Source organism: Microtus ochrogaster, chromosome 8 (genome assembly GCF_000317375.1).
Source record: "Microtus ochrogaster isolate Prairie Vole_2 chromosome 8, MicOch1.0, whole genome shotgun sequence".
Lineage (NCBI taxonomy): Eukaryota > Metazoa > Chordata > Mammalia > Rodentia > Cricetidae > Microtus > Microtus ochrogaster.
The window spans coordinates 865,238-888,256 of NC_022015.1; the positions used below are offsets into that span (position 1 = coordinate 865,238).

Genomic DNA, 23,019 nt, shown 5'->3' on the forward strand with positions numbered 1-23,019 from the left:
GGGAAGAGACGGAAATCTTTAATAAATAAATAAATAAAATAAAATAAAAATAAAAGATCACTGAGTGTGGATGGGAAGAATGACCAAAGTAGAGAAGGATCATCAAGACATTACCAGCAGATTATGCTCAATAAAGGAGGCTACCCTCCCTAATGAAGTGACCAACAAATAGGCAGTGCCTTCCACAAGACAGTTAATGCTCCAGGCTTTGGGAACGCAGATACCCAGGTTTCCTATAATCTACAACCAGAATCAAGGCCACCAAACACGAGACTGGCAGGTTAACTTCTAAATGGCTATGACCTAGGTACTAGAGTTTCTAGTAGAAATGTTCAGGCCCTACAGTACAAGTAAAATCTGAGAGCAGCAAGTAACCAAACTGAGCCCCATCAGCGCTGGTGAAGGAGCTCTAACTAGAATACTTCCTTATCTGCAAGTCTGATTCCACTCCAGGTCATCAGCACCAATACAATCTGACCTCTGCAATTTAGAGAAGCTTTGAGAACCCCACCTCCTCCTGTTGAGTTGGGCATCAAACTGTAGATGCGAGAGTGGGAACAGCCTGCAGGGTTGTGCCTTTCAGGTGAGGAGAGGCAAGTGTTCACTGGCCTCACCCACAAAGAGAAAAGGAAATATGATCCAGGAGGCCAAGACACAGCAAATGACAAAGCTTATGTTTTCTTCCTACTACAGGCTCCCACTAAATCACACCTGTGCATCAAAGGGAAAAGGGGGGGGGGGATGTGCAGAAAACCTAATTAAAATCTTAGTAATAGAATCCAGGATCTTTGACCAGACTGGCTGGGGGCAGCATCAGGCACAGCCATGAGCAAGCTAAAGATAAAGCCTTGCAAATAAAGATCTGAACAGTAGCACTGGGGTCCCATATGGTCATACCCACCAGTTTCCAATTCCAAGAGTTCTCCCCACCCCTCACCACACCCCTGCCCTCTCCAATCAAACTTCTGCCCACACCAACATGTTGTGTTGTCTGTTCCCCCGCCCCCCGACTCTTGTGCTGGCAATGATAAAAGGGCCCCAGGTCACTGCCAACAAATCTACTGAAAAGTCAAACTACAATATTCAAATGCCAAGAGCGTCAAATTGTAAATACCTTGGAAAGAGAGTAGATCATCCTTTCTTTGTTCCCCAGTGGTCAGCACAGAGCTGGCACTCAAAGGAGCCCTCAGAGTTCACAGACAGTGATTTCCTAATTGAACCAGTGACCTCCTGTTCCATCCAGCACAACAACACAGAGACAGTGGCTAAGATGAAGCCAGCCATAGAAACCACAGGATCACAGTGTCCATCCATGAAACACCTACGGTTCAGGGGTGACCTTTGAGTGAAGGACACGGCTAGACAAAGCCAGGTTCCCAGAAATGGAGGGAGGGAGAGGAGTGGAAATGTGGCAGGAAGGAAGTGAAGTCACAGAAGGAGGCTGGAGAGGTGCTTTTTCAAAGGTACATCTGAAGCTCAGATATTTACAAACACTGGGCGGCGTGTTTGGATGGCAATTGTGCTGGAAAACTAAAAGGAAAAGCAGTTCCTGAAAACATTTGGAAGCATGTAGGCGTGTATTCCAAATAGAAACTGGGGATGTGTCAGCAGTCCTGGTTCTGCTTTGCAGTTTAATGTAAACACTGCACATCCTGCAATTCTGAAATCCCAAGTTGGAAATCAGAAGGAAAAAAGAAAAATTAGGGGCAGAGAGATGGCTCAGTGGTTAAGAGTTGCTGTTCCTCCAGAAAACCAGAGTTTAGTTCCCAACACCCACATCTGGAAGGCCACACACAACCTCTCTAGGTCTGTGGGATCCTATGCTCTTTTCTGACTCCATGGGCAGCCACATTCATGTGCATATCTAACACACAGACACACATTCATGTAAATAAAATAAAAGTAGAGGGCCAGACATATGACACAGTGGTTCTGAGCACTGGATGCTCTTGCAGAGGACTGGAATTCAGTCCCAACACCTATGTGGCAGTTCACAACTGTCTATAACTCTAGTTCCAGAGTATCTGATGTTCTGATGTTTGTATGCACCAGGTGTGCACATGGTACAAATACATATAAGAATAACATTATACAATCACAGGTGTTTATTTCATTCCTAATAACAGTGACTTTTTTTTTTCTTCGAGACAAAGTTTCTCTTTAGCTTTGGAGCCTATCCTGGCACTAGCTCTTGTAGACCAGGCTGGCCTTGAACTCAAAGAGATTCACTTGCCTCTGCCTCCCAAGTGCTGGGGTTAAAGGCATGCGCCACTACCACCCAGCTTTTTTTTTTTTTAAAAGAAAGTGTGTAGTGGTGCAAGCTTGTAATCCTAGCACTTAGGACACAATGGAAGGAGGACTATACATTCAGTACAAAATTCAGTGCAAAAGTGTGTATTGTGTTTGGAAGAATCAGGGGTTATAGACCAAGAGTACAAACTTGTGCTCGCACACACCAAGACAGACTTGTCATCAGTGTGGTTTGAGCCCAACAGAGTGGTCCCCAGAGGCAGAATGTCTCAGTCACTTAATGCTTTGGAAGAGTTTGGTTTGGGGACCAGTTCTTACTGGTCTTGCTATAGATATTTTTGACTAAAACCAAAGCTCTACATATTTAAGAAGATACAGTCTACCAAGCCCTGTGTGATTGGCATGGTCCATAAGACTGAACAAAGACCAAGTCTTACATGTACAGTGTGGAGGAATCCCTTCCTCATTCATACCAGTCACTCTCTACATGCTACGTCTTGGGTCTTATCAAGCTAGCCATATCTGGACACCAGCTCTGAGTGAAACATCCAACACCACCTCAGTCCAACGTAAGGTGCCATCCCTCACTGGGTTCAGCCCAGACATTAGGAAAGAGCTAGTGCTATCCAAGCACAGCTTAGTGTTCTCACACCTGTCTCTCCTTGTGACCAAGAGCCTACCAGCCAAATCTGTCCATCTGAGATACACGGAAGAGGCTGTGAAAACATCTGTGGCTTTTAGCCTAAACGTTCTTCCAGAACACCAGCATGCAGTTTTGGCCAAGTCATGAGAGTATTAGAGAGAGAGAGAGAGAGAGAGAGACAGTGGTATGCCAGTTCTGGAAGCTCCTTATCGCACATCATAGTGGGAGCTGCCATTATTCCAGCAGCTTCACACTACTAGCCCCTATGCTAAACACAGCCATGTCCCCTCACTGAATCCTCACAGCAACCCTGATAGTCAGGTACTGTTATTACTGTGATTTTACAGAAGAGTCAACAAAGACTTTAGAGCACCAGAAAAAGTTCCGAGATCTCAGTATTTGGTCAATTATTTGAGCTTAAATTTGAACCCAGTTCTGTAAGATTCTAAAATCGTTCTCTATAGTCTTATATTTTCGCCTTTGCAAAGAGGATAAAAACAACAGGATAGTAGATAATAGCAGACACTGACTAAACTTCCCCAAGTTGTTTTCTTTGTGGCCAGGCCTAAGTTATTACAGAGATTAGACTTCTGCTTGGAACTTACGCTAATATGTGTAACTGCCTACCCACCACCACCCCAGCACAGGCTAGAAAATGTTCCCATCTTCTCTAAGCTGCTTCTTGCTGTCCTGTTCTTGGAATGCTAGGGCTCTCACAGTACAAAGCAGAGCTTGCTTTTAAGGTTCCTAGCTGCTATCCCAAACAGAGATTTTTAGAACTAGAAAATGGTGTGTGTCAGACAAGACTTCTACCTAATGGTCAGCAAAAGCTGGGCCCAAACAAGTAAACGGTATGATCAGCAGTCATGACCGATATTTATACTCTGGCAAAGATCCTACCTGGGTCCCACACTATTTGGCAGATTCTCAATGCCTTGTCCCACAAGTACACTGCCCGTACTTACCTGCTCAGAGTCTCCCGAGGGGCCTTAGTGCCTCCGGCTCCATGATTGATGCTGGAGTTCTTGTTGGCAGTCATGGTCATGTCGGCTCTCTGCAAATCCAGAGCCCTGCAAAGACGACACTTCTGTAAACCAAGTTTCCTCAGACAGCCAGAAGCACTTCAAGTATCTTCTGGAGAGGTCCATCAAGGCCACAAGGGTTCCTGTGGCAAGTGGCAAAAACCACTTTCCCACCCCTGGCCTCTAGTGGAGAAGAGTCTGTGAGCTAGCAGATAATTTGTTGCCTCAGAGAAAATGATTTCTATTTCTTGTTTTTAAGTTTCCCATCATTCATCGCATTTATAATTTTTACTGTATTTTCCTACCTCTTTCCCTATTATTTATTTATTACTCATGGATAAAACCGAAATATTTCCTTTTCTTTTTAAAAAAAAGTTAGCCTTTTTTTCCTAAGCAATAAACCATTCATTCCTTCAAAAAGTATTTGCTGAGAAACTCTGCCCAAATGGTGATCCAGCAAAGAGTAAGGTCTCTCCTCATGAGCTCACATAGATGTCCTGTGCTGACTACTAAGTGCATATTATTTTAATAGGCAGTGATAAGTAGTTTGAAGCCTGGGTGAAGAAAGGAGAATGAAGAGGAAGTGGTATATGACATGTTCATGAAAGGCTATTCTGATAATGTGGCATCTAAAAGAAACCATACAATCAGGGGTTAGAAGTAATAATCATGTTTTCCTAATATCTACTAAAATAAAATATACATAAGGTATTTAAATATTTATTAAGTAAAAACAAAAACAAAAGCCTATCCTGGGACTAGAGAGATGGTTCGGTAGCTAAAGCCCCAGTTGTTCTTACAGAGGACTTCCAGGTTCAATTCCCAGCACCCACATGGAGGCTCCCAACTGTCAGTAACTCCAATCCAGGGGGTACAATACCCTCTACTGGCCTCCATGGGCACCAGGTACATAAGTGGTATGCAGGTAAAACATTCAAACACATGAAAAGAAATGCCCATCTGTATAACATGCACAGGTATAATAGTAAAAAGAGTCACCATCGAAGGATTATTTTTTGGTAAATAATGAAATGGGGAGAAAAAAAAAGTTGAAACTTAAGGACCTATCCAGATTGGAAAGGTAAATATAATTATTTTGCAGATGGAATAATTTTGAAAGTATATTTAAAAAAATCCCACGGACTCCACACAAAACCCATTAAACTAGTAAGTGAAGGGTGTAAAGGTCTGTCCTGTCCCTTTAAGACAAGCCATGTCCACTCCCCTCATCCACTGAGGCAAGATGATCTTCAGCTTTCAGCCTGAGTCCCTTCCTTTATTTCTCTCTCTCTCCCCCTCTCTCATCTCAGATGCAGCTTTTGTCCCTTCTCTCCACTTCTCCCCTTCCCCTTCTCTGTTTCTCTCTCTCTCTCTCCCCTTCTCTGTTTCTCTCTCTCTCTCTCTCTCTCTCTCTCCTTCCTTCTTCTCCCCTTCCCTTCCATAACCCACTAAATAAACTCACTCTGCATGGCATGCCTATCTGTCTTGGTCTCTCACCCACCAAGTGGCTTCCTGCCTGGGACCCGGCTGTCTTCGTGGCCTGCCGAGGTTTCGGAACCCGCTGCCCATTGCAGCCACTTGGGGATCTGTGGAGTGGTCTCATGGCCCACTGCCCACTGCATCCACTTGGGGACCTGTGGCGTGGTCTCATGGCCCATTGCCCACTGCTGTTAACCGGGGATCCACAGCATTTTACTTAAACCATTACAAAGGGTACAGTTTTGATCTTGAACATTTCTTTGAAAGGCACATGTGTTGAATGCTGGGTCTACAGCCTGTGGTACTACCGGGAGGTGGTCAAACTTTTGGAAGTGGAGCCTAGAAGTAGGACACTGTGCTTACTTCCCAGAAATCATGAAGTGAATAGGTGTACTGTACCACATGGTCCCACTGTAATATATTGTGCCTCCACAGGCCCAAAGTGACCATGTACTACAACTTCTGAAACTATGTGCCAAAATAAAACTTTCTTCCTTATAAATGGATTGTTTCAGGTTTTTGTCAAAGGTTTTTTTTTTTTCATATAGTAAGTTCAAAATGGTTTGCAGGATACACAAATCAGTATTTTAATCTTTCCAAATTTTATTACATTATTTTGTGTGCATGTGTGGGCACATGTATGCATGTGCTATGGTTTGTGTGGAGGTCAGAGGGCAACTTCCAGAGAGTTCTCTTCTTCCACTATGCGGGTTCCAGGGATCCAACTCAGTTTGTCAGGCTTGGTAACAGGTACCTTACTTGATGAGTCATTTGCCAGCCCCCAAAATCATATTTAAAACTTACATTTTGGCCAAGCAAAATATTTTAGCAGGTAGAGGCCTGTGGGCAAACCCATGGTGCATTTTGTTGATCACTAGTTGATGTGGGAGGGCCCAGATCACTATGGGCAATGCATTTCTAGGCTGGTGGTCATGGGTACTGTAAGAATGTAGACCGAGGAAGCAATAGGAACAAGGCAGTAAGCAGCACTCCTCTATCGCCTCTGCATCAGTTCCTGCCTCCAGGTTTTTGTCCTGTTCCTTCCCTGACTGTCTGATTAAACTGTGATATACAAGTATAAGCAAAATAAGCCCCTTCCTCCTCAAGTTGTTTTTGGTCATTGTGTTTCATCACAGTAATAAAAACCCTAAATAAACCCCATAAGCCTTAATTTGTTTGTTACTCATAGGAAACTAACCTAAAGAAAATATTAAGGTGTGTTTATATGCTGCAAGATTCCTTCTGCAATTATAGTAGCTAAAACTAAAGGCACTTCACATATATTAAAACATTGAATCCTTTGGACACCCTCGTGAAGTAGGTACTACTATTATTATCATTTTTTAAAGATTTATTTATTATGTATACAGTGTTCCGTCTTCATGTATGCCTGCATGCTAGGAGAGGGCACCAGATCTCATTATGGACGGTTGTGAGCCATCATGTGGTTGCTGGGAATTGAACTCCAGACCAATGGAAGGGCAGTTAGTGCTCTTAACCACTGAGCCATTTCTCCAGCCCTAGTATTATTATTTACACTTTATAGAGGACGCCAAGATATAGAACAGGGAACAAGCCACCCAAGTAACACAACAAGAAAATGGAAGTCAGGAATTGGGGCCTAAGTGGGCCATCTTAGGCCCCAGCTCCATTTTGGCTTCAGGAATCTTCTAATTCAATTCTTACCATTCTATGAGGTAGGAATAATACAGCCTTATATTTATAATTAGGAAATTTAGCTCCAGGGTAATTAAGTGATTCCCAAATTACTATAGTTTTCTGGCTTTATAGTCCACTTTCTTTAAGATTACAGAGGGGCTTATCAAAAAGATGCAGAGTCCTCGGATCCATTTCCACCATTTCAATGGGAATCTGTAGGGATGGGACCAGAAAATTGCATTCCTAGTAAGCATTTTAGGCTAGTCTTAGATACCTTACATGTGGAAATCTGTGTCCTACAACAAGTGAGTTCTCAGAAAGGTCTGACGTCACCGCTCACTCTTCCCAAGATTTGCTCAACTGTGAACAAACAGAAGATGAACACTTGTTCGCTCCTCCAGAAACCATCGTTTCTTCAACCCTTGATCCTCAACATAACTGGGTTTTATGCAAGCACTAACCATACCCCATCTAACAGTTTTTTCAGCTAACAACTAACTGTATTCCTTGTATTTCAAAACAATGTTTCCTGCCATTCATTCTAGTAGCTAGACATTTCTTTTCTTGCTTTGTCCCCACTTCTAAACTCCTTGGAAGAGCAGCTTAACTGGAGGACATAAACTGTGGCCCACAAGAGGAAAGCTAAGTCTTATCAAGACTTCCCTTTATTTTTAAATAACCCAAATTAGTGGTCAAACATTTAAAAAGTTGAGTGTCAATAAAAATTGAGGTTCTAACTTCTCTTGAAAACTAGAAAATCTGCCAAAGCAATTGACATTTTTGTGCAATAGTAGTTGGCCAGAGCCCATTTAAACTGTTCTCCATGCCAGCACTGACAACCCTAGCCCTCTGCCTGTACCTGGCTAGCTTTCCCAGTACAGCTCTAGGCCTGTATCTCAGCAGGGAGTACTAGGAAGCTGGGCCATAGCACAAGCACACAAAACTTCTTAGATAGTACGCAGGAGCAGTGCAGAGAAAAGAAGCTTGTACCAGTGCATGGTATAGCCTCTTGGCTGTCTGGAATCCCCAGACCTTCTGGAAGTTTCTTGCTTTTGCCCAGTTCAGCCTTCAACAAGTAATACATTCTAACCCACAATTCAAGAGGGATCTCAAAAGTTCAAGAGGGAGTCATTGAGATGGCCCAGCAGGCAACCATACTTGCTATTCAAGCTTGACAGCCTGAGTTCAATACCTGAAACCCACAAAAAGGTGGAAGGAGAAAACCAATTCCTGAAAGTTCTCATATGACTTCCACACATAAGCCATTATACAGGAGCAACAACATTCATACACATAATACCTGCATATGCACACTAATCATTATAGATAGTAAATAATAGAAATCATAAGATAATAACATTAATCTCTGAAGAGAGATCTTTCTCAGGGATGCCCAGCCTCTGAGAACAGTCAACAAAACAAACAAACAAACAACAAAAAAAAAACCCAAAACCAGTGTTCCCCCACTAGATTAATGTCCCTTCAGTAACTTCCTGCAGATATAATTGTGCATGCAACATGACTTTGCAGAACCCTGAGAATGGAGAAAAAGAGATGAGCAAGTAAGGAAAGCTTCCCCCACGCTGGTGTTACAATGGCCACTGTCAGGAAACAGAAACTGCTCATCACTCTTCTTTTCTTTTTACTAGCGAGTAGTCAAGACACCCAACAAGCTGGGAGGTAGCTCAGTGGGTAAAAAGCTTGCTGCACAAGCATGAGGACCCGATTTTGGAGCCCCAGCACATATGTAAGAGCTGGGCACAGTGGCATACACCTGTACCCCAATACTGTGGAAGCAGAAAGAGGAGGATCCCTGGGGTTTGCTGGCAAGTCAGTCTAACCAATCGCCAAGTTCCAGGTTCAGTGAGGGGCCCTGACTTAGAAAAATAAGATGGAGAGCTATTGAGAAAAACACTCAACTTTGACTTCTGGCCATGTTTACATATACTTATGTACATAGAGACACAAATAAAAATTTAAAAAGACATCTAACAAAGGAAGCCTCTAAACAACGGAAAAGTTCTACTAATACCTCCATTTCTTTAATTTCCTACAATTGACTTGTGTGAAGGTCACAGCTTATGAAGCAGCACAAAAGGGACAGAAAAGATGACAAAGGAACCTGAGCTTTCACGTGTGGTATAAGAACTTAATTTTAGCCACAACATTGCAACCAACAAAATTATAGGACTGTCACCAGACAACACACAGCTATGGTCTGACCTCAGGGCCCACTTACCTGCTCATTATGTCCACAAAACACCTACTCTGATCCTCTGTACCCACTTACCAACGACTTCCTCATCCACAGACTCTGTCCAAAGAGACAGAGGAATAGTCCGGCAGCTTCCCAAAGAGGGCCTACAAGTCTTTCACATTTTTCCAGAGTCCTAGCAATTAACATTGGAACTCCTTTTGGAAGAAGCTTAACAACAGCTGAACTAGGATGAGCCTTTGCTCTCTATGCGACTTCACCCTTATCCTCAGCACTTCAGCGTCTTCTGGATCCCCACATAATCAGCTATTCATGAAGCAAAGAAGATCCCTGCTAACTGTGGAAAAGCTCTCCTGCTCCTAGGAAGAGGCTATGCATACCCTTCCTTCTCTGGGTTCTTTCCCAGTCAACTCTCTTCCTGATTCTCAGAAAGATAAAAAGGATCCTAGAAATAGACTTGAAACTTGAAAAAACCCTCTGGCTTTTTCTTGGAGACTGAATCTTCAGCCGTGCCTCCATGTGCCGCAGCTACACACAGAGAAGGTCAACATTAGACTGGGTGTCTGGCTGTGCTATGCCTAGCAATGAGCAAGGGAAAGGAGAGTAGGTAGGTGAACCAGGATGACTGGGAGGGAATAAGATGTCTAAGAAAGGGCACCAGAAAGGACTTCTAAAAACTGAAACAATCCCTTCCAAACCAAAAGACCCTTTTCTCCTTCGCCATCCACACTCTTCCCAAGTGCAGAGAGCCTATCAAGGTAGAAAGGACGCAGGGTTTGTTGGCTAGAGGCTAAAGGATCACCAGGGGTTTTTTACAGGACTCAAAAGTGGCTGAAAAACCACCCACAGGAAAAAAATAATTTTGTTGTTCTTGTTGTTGAATGAGAAAAAAAAACTCTTTACAGTCCACTCGTCACCCCTACACTGCTTTCCCAGCCTCCTCCTCAACCTCAACCAATTTCCAATCCCTCTTCCTGCCAGATGGCCCTTTCCACTGGAACACAGACTCTGTAGATTGAAGCTGAAGTTAAACACTTCCCGAAGACCTGATCTGGGGTGAGTGATCATGAGGCAATTCTAGGCCAAAGGAAATCTGTCTGGTGCCAAGACAGTCTCGAAACCCTCCATACAACTGCTGCTGCCAATCCCCACACTCAGCTCCCGGCCAGCAGCTCTGCCTTGCACTGGCAAGACAAGGGAGCCCACACTGTCTAATGACTTGTTACCACTTCAGAAAACAATGGAGGCTTGTACTGCTCTGAGGGACTAACTCCTGTCTTCTGTCACTTGAGCAAAAAGAATGGAGCAGGTCCATAATAAAGACAGCAATGCAGAGGTCACGGTCCTAATCTTAGTCAGTGTCTTTCCTAGGGCAGCCATACCAGACAACAGAGAATGCCACTCCCTGTATTCCATTCCAGGAATACTGATGCCTCCAAGCGTTTATTCAGCAAGTTCATCTCTCTGGCATGTCCTCTCCCCCCTTCTTTCTTAAGTACCCAGGCCAGATGTCAGCTTTTTTTCTGGAGCCTTTCCTGCCCCCCTAAATCTTGACCTCATATTCACCCTTCTCAAGCGCTCCCATCTAGTTAAGCTTAAGCTGACTGACAGCAAGAGGCCTCCTGTGCCTTGAAAGAGCATACTTCCCATAAGCTGCACCATCTCAGTGGAGGTCAAGGAAACAGAAACAGCTCAAGGTACTGGAAAAGGCTGAGTACTTCTACTTACTCATCTGTAGCACAATGCAAAGACCCAACCTCTGCAGTGAGAAGATGAACACTAGTGAATTGCCATCTAGGAAGGACAGAGGAAAGACATGCTGCAAAGGTTGAGCTTTCCTCATTCTGACACCTTGGTGTTTGTCCTCATTTCTTCAGATGACTGTTTCTCCTGATAAGCTACCTCTACCACAGTTACTCCACCAACATGGATGTAGATGTTAAAAAAAAAAAGACCCTAAAAATATAGCTCCAAATATATAGCTCCAAAAACATAGCTTCTCAAAGTCAAAGCCAGAGTGATTTAAGAGGCCTTTCCTGGGGCTGGAGAGATGGCTCAGTGATTAAGACTGCTCTTCCGCCTTTAATCCCAGCACTCGGGAGGCAGAGGCAGGCGGATCTCTGTGAGTTCGAGACCAGCCTGGTCTACAAAGCTAGTTCCAGGAAAAGCCACAGAGAAACCCTGTCTTGAAAAACAAAACAAAACAAAACAAAACAAAACAAAAAAAACCCTGCTCTTCCAGAGAACCAGGGTTTGATTCCCAGCACCCACATGGCAGCTCACAACTGTCTGTGACTTCAGTTCCATGGGATCCAACACCCTCACACAGACATATATGAAGACAAAACACCAATGTGTATAAAATAAAATAAAAATTTAAAAAAAAAGTAAAAGTCCCTTCACTATTAGAATCCCTATTATGTCCGTGACCTCATTTTGGTTACCCTCTTCCCTATGTTCTCCTTCCAGTCAGACTGTTTCCTTATAATGTTCTTAAACATGCCTAGCACATATATTCCTATGGTAGGGACCTTCATATCTTTGCTAACTATAGCACATTATCCAACAAGCTGTTATTCTCCCATTCCTCAAGTCTTTTTGGTTAGAGCTATCTTCCCCATGAGACTTCTACCCTGAGCATACTACACAAAATTAAAACCGTTTCCCACTATTCCATCAGCACTCTACTTTGTCATTTCTATTTTCCCCTGCAACATCTGTCATCATCCAACACTCTCATTTCTACTTTTATGTATATGAAATTCAATGACCCTAGGCATTGGTTTTGTCTTTATTTACTGCTCCTTCCTCCATGCCTAGAACAATTCTTAGTACCTAGCAGGGCTTTGAAAAACATTTGCTGTCACCTCAGTGTGGCTATTCTTGGATAAAGTAGGCAGGTTTGGACTCCATTACTCATATCCATCTCTTAGAGTGGGACACCCAAACAAGCCTTCAAATGAAGTGCTGGTTATGTGCACCAGCCAGACCCATTAAGAACACTCAAAGGGGACTCATACTTTCTGAAAACCGCAAACTCAACCACACTTACTCTTTGAGAAGATTTTCCAGCTATACAGTGCACAGGACTTTTTGCTGGCTGGGCTTCTTTCCTAATGTCTAGTGTTTGGGACACTACTGGTTAATCCTCTGTGCAGCACTGTAACTCTCAACCTGCAGAAGACCCCGAAGGTGTGGGAAATCTTTATGCTTATCAAAAGGGAGTACAGATTGAAGTAAGTCTGGAAAATGCTGTAAGTGAAATAGAAAAAGGAATGGCCATGCTTCTACTGCCCCCTTTTACTCAAACCCTCTGAAAGTGTCTTCCCAACTCCTATACTATGCTCTGGTTCCTGCCCTTGAGCTCCTCATCTGGCTTTAGACAAGCAAGAGTAGATGCTGCACAATGTAAGAGCTATGACAGAGTGCTCCTGGGGTGACAGAGTCTTCAGGAAGTAGGGGGCGAGAAGAACTGCAAGGGGGAAGAACCAGGGAAACAGAAGCCAAGGATACCTTGGAGGAAAGCACAGCGCTCTTAAACAGGGTAGAAAGTCACAACAGAAAACAATGACAAGTGAGACTGCATTAAAAAACTGCCACGGAGTGGCACAGGGTGGTAGCAGTGCACACCTTTAATCACAGCACTTGGGAGGCAGAGGCAGGCAGATTTCTGTGAGTTCAAGGCCAGCTTTGTCTACAAGAGTTAGTTCCAGGACAGGCTCCAAAGCTACAGAAACCCTGTCTTGAAAAGCAAAAACAAAACAAAAAAACAAAAAACTTTAAAAACTGCCATTTAGAGAATGGAAAAGAAAGGCACAGAGTAGGAGAAGATGGTCCATATCTCTGTGTGTATATGCACCTGCATAAGACTTGTGTTTAGGATATATAAAAATAACTTCAACAAATCAATCAAAACAAACAAACAAACAAACAAAACAGTTCAGATGCTCCACCAGAGATTATATACAACTGGCTAAGAGATACATGGAAAGGCAGCCAATTTCATTAGTCATCAAGGAATGCAAATTATAATCACAATGTAATATGATTAACATACTAAACTTATGAGAAGGGATATAATAAAACACATGCATGCACATGCACACATCTCTCCAACAGAAATGTAAACACATGCACTAATGACAAGTATAAGAAACAACATCATTCATAATAATGCTGAAACAGAAAGCCTCCCAAATGACCACTGTCAGAAGAATGGAAGTAAATTATGGTATACTATATAACAGAATACTATAAAGCAATGGGAATATATGATATACAGCTGATGTGGGAGTGTCATCTATCAATCTGTTGATTTCATTGGTTAAGCAATAAAGAAACTGCGTGGCCCTCATAGGTTAAAACATAGGTGGGTGGAGTAAACAGAACAGAATGCTGGGAGGAAGAGGAAGTGAGCTCAGACTCGACAGCTCTGCTCTCTGCAGCAGAGATGCCATGCCCCGCTCCCGGCCAGACACACGCGATGAAGCTCCAACCCAGGATGGACGTAGGCTAGAATCTTCCCGGTAAGACCGGTGCTCACAGATTATTAGAGATGGGTTGATCGGGATATCAGAATTAGCCAGTAAGGGCTAGAGCTAATGGGCCAAGCAGTGTTTAAAAGACTACAATTTGTGTGTTGTTATTTCGGGGCATAAGCTAGCCAGGCGGCTAGGGTGCTGGGGACACAGCCCCGCCGCTCATATTACTACATACAGCTACCCACAATGAGAATAAATCTTTGAAATATTGTGAATAAGAATATCCTGTATAATTCTGTATGTGGAAAATACAAAAGTAGCCTGTAAATTTATGCTGCAGCTAGAGAGATGGCTCAGCAGTTAAAACCATCTGCTGTCTCGGAAGAGGAGGCCCTGCACCTTGCCTGGACAGTAGTAGAGTTGATCCTGTTGGCAGAGGTGTGGGTTAGCCAACCCGGATGTTGTGAGCATGGCAGAGCTGTCCCTTACTACTCATCTGTCTTGTGGCAGAATGGGCAGGGGAGGGGCTATGTCCCCACCCATCAATGCGAAGCAGGTGGGAGAGCTGGTCCTGATGTCCTAAGAGCAGGAGAGCTATCCTTGTCCATCATATGCAGTACTCCAGAGTGGCCCCTATACCTTGACTGGGCAACACAGTAGAGTGGGCCCTGAAGGTGTAGGTGTGGGAGAAACACCCCTGAGGATGTGAAAGTTAGAGAACTGGCCCTGCCCCTTCTTCATTACTGCAAGGGGTAAACGAGCCAGGATAATGCTGGAGAGCTCACCCTGGTAGCGAAGACAGGAGAGATCTGGCGGTCTGACCAACTCTGCAACTTCCAGGCCCAGAACCAAGATTAGGTGCTGGCCCACCCCATCTGTAATCTGCTAGAGCACGGTGGGGGTGGGAGGGTGGCAGGGAGAGACAGTCCTGTGGATCCGGGACAGCAGGGTCTCCATGACATAGGACAACAATGGGCTGTCCAGAAAGAATCCCAGTGAGGGCGTACCATCAATGGTGCAGCAGAGACCCAGGGCCTTGAACCAGACCAATGATTTTTTTGTGATAAATGCCTGCATGTAAATATATATGGATAAAGGGGTTTACTAAGTGACTCACTGTGTCACACGGCAGCTTCCGTGAACCAATATGCCCCCCCCCTTTTTGCTTTATTTTTTCTCCTTTTCTCTAAATCTTATTTTATTTTATTTGGGAGGGGATGGGTGTGATTTGGAGGCATGTTATGAAAGGCACAAAAAATTTTTTTTAAAAAAGCATTTGTTCCTTTTGCAGACGACCTAGGTTTGGTTCTTAGCACCTACATGATGTCACACAACCATCTGAAACTAGTTCTAGGGCACCCTCTTTGCTTCCACCATCACTCACCTGGTACACATACATGCAGGTAAAGCACTCACACACACAAAATAAATCTGAAAAATGTGGAAAAAAGAAACTATGCTGTTATAAGTCAGGACACTGGGGCATCCATGAGATGTAACTACATGGAAACTGAGACAGTGGCTCTGGAATACTGGTAATATTCTGTTTCTGGACCAAGGTTTTGGTTACATGAGTTCATTTGTAAAAAAAAAAAGCTGTTGGACCTGGATATATACATATTGTTATGTCTACTCTCATATTTCAGTAAAATGTTTTCACACCATAAACAAGACATAGAGCTCTCTTACCAAAAGCAATCTACAGATTCAACGTAATGCCAACAAAATCCCAGCAAAATTCTTCACAGACCTCAAAAGAACGGTACTCAACTGCATATGGAAAAGCAAAAAACCCAGGATAGCCAAAACAATCCTGTACAATAAAAGAACTTCTGTGGGCATCAAAATCCCTGATTCCAAATTCTACTTCAGAGCTACAGTACTGAAAACAGCCTGGTATTGGCATAAGAACAGACAGGAGGACCAATGGAACCGAAAAGAAGACCCAGATATCAATCCACACATCTTCGAACACCCAATTTTTGACAAAGAAGTAAAAACTATCAAATGGAAAAAAGAAATCATATTTAACAAGTGGTGCTGGCATAACTGGATATCAACATGTAGGAGAATGAAAATAGACCCATATCTATCACCATGCACAAAACTCAAGTACAAATGGATCAAAGACCTCAACATAAAGCCAGCCAAACTGAACCTTATAGAAGAGAAAGTGGGAAATACACTTGAATGCATTGGCACAGGAGACCATTTCCTAAATATAACCCCTACTGGTTATATAACACTGAGAGAAACAATTAATAAATGGGACCTCCTGAAACTGAAAAGCTTCTGTAAAGCAAAGGACACGGTCAACAAGACAAAACGACAGCTTACAGAATGGGAAAAGATCTTCACTAACCCCACATCAGACAGAGGTCTGATCTCCAAAATATACAAAGAACTCAAGAAATTGGACATCAAAAGAACAAATAACCCAATTGTAAAAATTGGAGTACAGACCTAAACAGAGAACTCTCAACAGAGGAATCTAAAATGGCTGAAAGACACTTAAGGAAATGTTCAACATCCTTAGTCATCAGAGAAATGCAAATCAAAACATTCCATCTTACACCTGTAAGAATGGCCAAGATCAAAAATACCGATGACAACTTATGCTGGAGAAGCTGTGGGGTAAAGGGAACACTTCTGCATTGCTGGTGGGAATGCAAGCTGGTACAACCCCTTTGGATGTCAGTGTGGCGATTTCTCAGAAAATTAGGAAACAACCTTTCTCAAGACCCAGTAATACCACTTTTGGGTATATATCCAAAGGATGCTCAATTGTGCCAAAAGGACATGTGTTCAACTATGTTCATAGCAGCTTTGTTTGCCATAGCCAGAACCTGGAAACGCTAAATGCCCCTCGACAGAAGAATGGATAAGAAAAATGTGTACATTCACACAGCGGAAAAAAATAATGAGAGCTTCAATTTTGCAGGAAAATGGATGGAGCTAGAAAATATTATTTTGAATGATGTAACCTAGACACAGAAAGACAATTATCACATGTACTCACTCATAGGTGGTTTTTATTTTTTTATTTTTTGGTTTTTCGAGACAGGGTTTCTCTGTGGCTTTGGAGCCTGTCCTGGAACTAGCTCTGTAGACCAGGCTGGTCTCAAACTCACAGAGATCCACCTGCCTCTGCCTCCCGAGTGCTGGGATTAAAGGCGTGTGCCACCATAGCCCGGCCCATAGGTGGTTTTTAAACACAAAGCAAAGAAAGCCATCCTACAAACCACAATCCCAGAGAACTTAGACAACAATGAGGACACTAAGAGAGACTTAAATAGATCTAATCTACATGGGAAGTAGAAAGTAGAAAAAGACAAGATCTCGTGAGTAAATTGGGAGCATAGGGTCCTTGGGGGAGGGTTGAAAGGGGGAGGTAAGAGGCAGGGAGGGCAGCAGAGAAAAATGTAGAACTCAATAAAAATCAATAAAAAAAAGACATAGAGCTCAGCAACTCAGGAATATTATTCTACAGAGTAGGAATATCAAGAAATGGTAAAGGGCTAAGTATGGTGGCACACATCTCTAACTTCAGAACTTGGAAGGTTGAGACAGGAGCACAGAAATTGAGAACAGCCTGGGGTGGGGGGAGCTGGAGAGATGGCTCCACGCTTAAAAGAACTGGCTGTTCTTCCAGAGGACTTGGGTTCAATTCCCAGTACCCATTAAAAAAAAAGAATACATGATGATAACAGTTTGATGACACAGTGAGACCCTGCTGCAAAATGTAGTACAGGAGTACTGCCACATATAAATCTGGGGGAAAAAGAAATCCTCAACTTCGGTTAGCTACCACACAAGCTAGGTTTGACTATCAGACCGCTCTACATTCTTTTAAAAGATGTCATGTCTTTGTAAAACTGCTTTTCAACAGTTGCTATGATAAAAAGCAAGTACCGCGCGAAGAGCAGCATGGAAATGTGGGTGGCAATGTTGAATCCAGGAAACTACACAGCACTCAGTAGATCCCATTAGTAAGTAACTGTGGTCCTTTAAGAATGAAATAAAAATATTTTTCCTTTCAATTTATGTAGTTTTTTTTCAGACAACTACTCACTTTGTTAGGATAAATATATAGTAATACAAAACTGTTTATGCACAAGTGCTTAAAAATGAGTTATTAGCTCTTTGGGCCTATGGGTACTAGTTTTTAAAAAAAAGTTACTGAAACATCAAAACCCATGAACTAAGGAAGTTTAGAATCCTCTGAGGCAGGTGTTTTTAAGTCTCAGTGTTAAGGAATCATGAAGGAGTTCCTGGGCAGGCCCCAACCTGCCTCAGAAGCAGCAGGCTGCAACACTCACGTCTATGGGCAGCATGTCCCAAGAACATAACTGCCCCATGGCCTGAGGAAAACTGCTTGCACCAGTGGCTTTCTCTCAGCCTAGGGATCATGCACATCTGCACATCTGGCTCATCCCAGGCTCTGAGGCTCCCTGTAAACACCATTCCTAGCTCTATGTCTCTATGTCAGCACATGTCTCATAGATAAAACCCAAAGCCAGTCCAGAAGCCAACCAGCCAGCAGGGGACTCCCCCACACTCAGATTGGGCATTGCAATGCCCACAAACCAAACCATTAATCCATAGAGACAGAGTGCAATGGGAACCAAAGAGGGCAGTCAGGCGCTGAAAGACCAATCCAGGCTTTTTGGGTGAAGATTTGCATAAAAATGCCCTTTTATTCAGATGAAGCTACCCTCTCCCTTCCATTCTTTCTTAAAGTCATAATCCTCCCTTGCTGGATATCACTGTTATTGATACAACAGTCAACTGTTATGATGTCACAGGATTCAACTTTTTTCATTTTGGGTCTGGAAATAAGGGGGACTGGGGTAGAGAATGTGACAGAAGACAAGAATAGAACACAGTTATATAAAGGAATTTGATTTCTCATGCTCATTTCCCTAGGAATGGAAAGCAATCACTCAGAAAAGGAAAGGAAAGGAAAGCCCCATGCAGCAAGGCTGTACCGCTCCATAGAAAAGGTTGAATATGCCTGGATACCAAATGGGGTGTAAAGACAAGAAAACAACAGGGGAGAAATAAAAGAAAGGAGTTTTTAATATAGGATGGACCAACTATTAAGAAATTCTAAGTCTGACCAAGGCCAGAGCCTTCTCTTTCCATCCTCTACTCCTGGGGTGTAAGGACGCCAGAGAAAAGCGGAAACATGGGAGTGGCTCCAGGCTGTACCGCTCCCTGGAAATCAATGTTTGGGACATTTCATTGTGCTGTGGGCTCCACACTGGCAGAGAGGCAGGCTTTATTTGTTTGGGCTGCATCCTACAGATAGTGACCGGGATGGAGAAGGGCACTTGGGCCCATCATAGGGGAAATGAGTAGAGGAACCACTGTTTACCCTGAAGGAGAGAAGGATGGGGTGGGGAAGGGTGGTCACTGCCTTCAGAATTCAGGCGGGTCCTAATATGCAGGAATCCCATAAGCCTTCTATGGTCCATGACAAAGATCTCAGAAAATGAGAAGAAATTCCTATCTCTCGAACCCCATAGACTGTAACTTTCTTTTAGTCCCCTATTTCTCAGTTACAAACTGTACTCTGGCGAATAAAGATTGGGCTGTCCATTATGGCATATCCCAGAATTTAGAGTAAGCAGTATATGACAAAGACCAATTAATATGAATTAAAGAAATGGATAAATGAAGTGATAGTGACAATTTGTGTAAGTTTTTCTTGTTTGTTTGTTTGTTTGGTTGGTTGGGTTTTTTTTAAAACCAGAATTCCATAAGGTGTTTTTTGTTTTTTCAAGACAAGAGTTTCTCTGTATAGTCCTGTCCTGAAACTTGCTCTGTAGACAGGGCTGACCTCAAACTTACAGAGATCTGCTTGCCTCTGCTTCTTGAGTGCTGGTATTAAAAGGCATGCGCCACTATAACCTAGCTAGGTTTTTTAAAAAAAATTTATCTTATGTGTATAAGTATTTTTTCCTACAAGTATGTCTGTGCAACACATGTATGTGGTACCTGTGTGGATCCCATGTTTCTGCTTTATTCTGCTTTTTCTGCACATAGGGAGTAGATGATAGGAAGAGAAGGCCTGGCACTTGCCAGACTGAGAGCATCTTACTAGTTGGCTCATCCTGGAATCAAAATGCAGCGCAGAAGGCAGCACCGAGTCTCCTGGATCTGGAGTTTCAGATGGTTGTGAAGCACTACGTGGGTGCTGGGATTGACCCCAAATCCTCTGTAAGAGCAGCAGCTCTTGACAGTTGAGCCATTTCTCCAGCCCCTCCATAATTATTTTTGGAACCCCATACTGTTACTATAATCTGTGATTCAGTCTGCCTTCTGCTCTATCAAAACCCAGGTGACAGAGTCGGTAGAAAGATGCAGGTTGACTCAAAGTCGCCTGGAGTTGCGGAGAGCACAAAGGAGGCACAGTGGAACAATGGGCAGGAAGCTGGTGTGTAAGGTCTCTGCCATGGAGCGTGTCCTCTTTCCTCTGCTCTGGAGGAAATGCAGCAGGACTTCAAACTCCTGTCACCAGACAACTGAATCCCAAGAAGGGAAACAGGCCAGCGAGCAGAGGCCTTTCCAGAGCTACCCCTGTCACACCAGCACATGTTCCGCTCCCAGCTTTTCTGGGAGTGCACAGGTTAGCCCGTCCCCTTCCCCCTTGCAGGCTGACAAACATGCTATCAAACGTCCCTTCTACTAGAAATTCTTCAATTCTCACTAAGAAAAAAAATCTGAGAGAAATAAGGACGGCACCCAGGGACCATAGACAAAAACCCCTATATGTAACCCTCCTAGACAGATAGTCATAAGCCCTGGAGACACAGTCCCAGCTCTGGCTTTCTCCTCAACTGGGACAGTACTGACAGGCCAGAGCATAACAACCCAGGCCATAAGCACCACCCACTAGGTGACACAGCATTGCAGACAACCTGCTTCTCTTAAGGAACTTAAATATTCCCCATCATTCTAAGAGCCATTTGAATGACAACCTTCATTGCTATGGGGCCATTTCTTTTAATTAAACAAAAGAAGTTTAGTTTTTCCACAGCACTGAAAGACAGAAATACAGTATAAAGTCTTAGAGCAGTCAGATTAGTGAGGGCTTGCTTTCTGGCCCTGGGGAGGGAGAGTTTACAGAGCAATTTTCAAAGAAATAATTACAAGTTGCACTAGGGCCATCAGCCTGGTTCCAATTGCTGAACTTGAGAGTCTAGTAAAAAGAAATTTAACATTAACAAATACAGAAAAAAGTGGTTCTCAGTGGCCTACACATTTACTCTAATACATCCTCAAAAACACGTCTGAAATTCCTGTTTACAAATTGCCCTCAGAGATTTTGGAATCTTAACAGAATTCTCCCTGAAGGAAAAAGCTACATCTTTTATGGGTGTCAATTCATTTCCAAGCCAAATGACAAAATACATCCACAAACTTGAGAAAAACATGTCAGGTTAGAGTATGCAATAACCATCAAATATACTGCAAAATTCCAAAGGGGAGACATATTATACCATCACAAATCTCCATACCTTAGGGTACTGTACTGGCTATTCACCCTCTAGTTACAGAGCTATTTAGGTATCTATTAAACCGAAGAACCTCCACAGAAAACTTATGAGCTTAGGTTTCTGACTACCATTTTAGAGTATTCCTATGTTCCCATGGCTCTCCAGTCAGTCATTCAGAGACTGCCCATCACAGCTCAGCAGATATGCAATGTTGAGCACCAAGAAAAGCTCACTGGCTATAGGCACTCTCTTCTCCTGAATTTTCAGACTTCACTGTCAATGATCTATAAATTATTATATGTTATCATAGGCTCCCAAAAGCACTTTAAACAGGGCATCTAGAATTATTAGACTTGGGCTTGCTTCCCATCACAAAGGCAAGAATTTGATCCCCAGCACCATATAAACCAGGTGTGGAGGCAGAGCATCTTACAATCCCACAGATAGGAGGGGTCAAAGACAAAAGAATCAGTTAAGCTCAAGGCAACCCTCAACTACATAGCAAGTTGAAGGGCTAGCCTAGGATACATTCGATCCTGACTCAAAGTACACACACACACACACACATACACACACACACACACACACACCCTCCCTCACAAATATCCACACAAATATGCTATTTTTCTAACATGGTTTATAAACTACTCTGGACCTTCAGAAGCAGATTCAGTAGCTGAAGGACTGCAGACAAAGGCCATTGCTTGTGTTCCCCCAACATTCCTTATCTCTCTGTGGGAAATGTGGGGAATCGGCCTCCCTCACTTCTCTGGGCTGGCCAGCATGCTAACCGAGCTTTTCCCAACATACTGAAAGCCACCCAAGTCATAGCTGACTCATGTCACTGCTCTTTGAAATAAGGTATGACATGTATCTAAGCCCTCATATATTTTCTTATTTGTAGCCTACAATTAGGCATTCTTGAGGGATGTAGCTGACTAGTGGTTCTGTTCAGTGACCTATAATTATTCACACAAACATCATGGCTAACCCAGACAACTCTCAGGTCTAGAGGCACTGTGAGTACAGTCCTCATGGGAGAGGCTATTTGGAAGCTCTACAAAAGTCCATACTGTCCCTCCTTGGCTACTCATAGAGACACCCCCCAACTCCACCCCTTGTTCTCCCTCCCCATTGCCAGGCTCATCACAGATCACTTCCCATGGACAAGTGTGGGCACAACTGTGTGCCTGGGCTAGCCAGTGGACCACACTGTTGAACATACTCTCTAGTATAAAGGAACTATCAATGCAAAGCAACTTATTAAACCTACAATTTCTCACCCAAGAAAAACTTTGTCACACCCAACAACCCATAAAATCTGCAGTCAACTGTGTGCAGCTGGGATATGGGAGCTGCCACAGTCCTCCTGAGACAGCCTTTCTGCCACTGGTTATATAGTGGCCTCATTGTTCCCAAGAGGCCAAGAGAACAACGCTCTCATACAACCTCCTACTATCCGACAACCTCTCTGGCTGGGAGGGAAAGGCTGATTTAATTTAAAAAAAAAAACAAAAAACAAAAAACCTGCCTTAAGCAACATTTGACTTCAACAAAAATTAATTTCTTAAGTATTTTTAAATGGCAGCTCAAACCCTGATTTTCAGTACCTGAAAAGAGTCTGCCAGTAGCCAGCCTAGAGCAGCTGTGAAGTACAGGACGGCCCACACCAGAGAGCAGCAGCAGACACTGAGCACACACTCGTATCCACCCTTACTACACAAGTTTTCTTTGCTGATGCTGGTTCTGAAGGACTTCAGGGTGTTGT

General features: G+C 43.3%; 1 protein-coding gene across 8 annotated transcripts in view; it reads right to left on the reverse strand.

The window, feature by feature from the left end:
• St5 (suppression of tumorigenicity 5) overlaps nt 1-23,019 on the reverse strand; it is a 188,945-nt gene that overhangs the window by 47,876 nt on the left and 118,050 nt on the right. For all 8 annotated transcript variants that reach the window (XM_026781256.1, XM_026781253.1, XM_013347691.2 and 5 more), the window contains one exon: nt 3,859-3,963. In XM_026781256.1, the coding sequence (XP_026637057.1) occupies nt 3,859-3,938 (80 nt within the window). In that variant the 5' untranslated portion in view covers nt 3,939-3,963. The remainder of the gene's footprint in view (nt 1-3,858; nt 3,964-23,019) is intronic.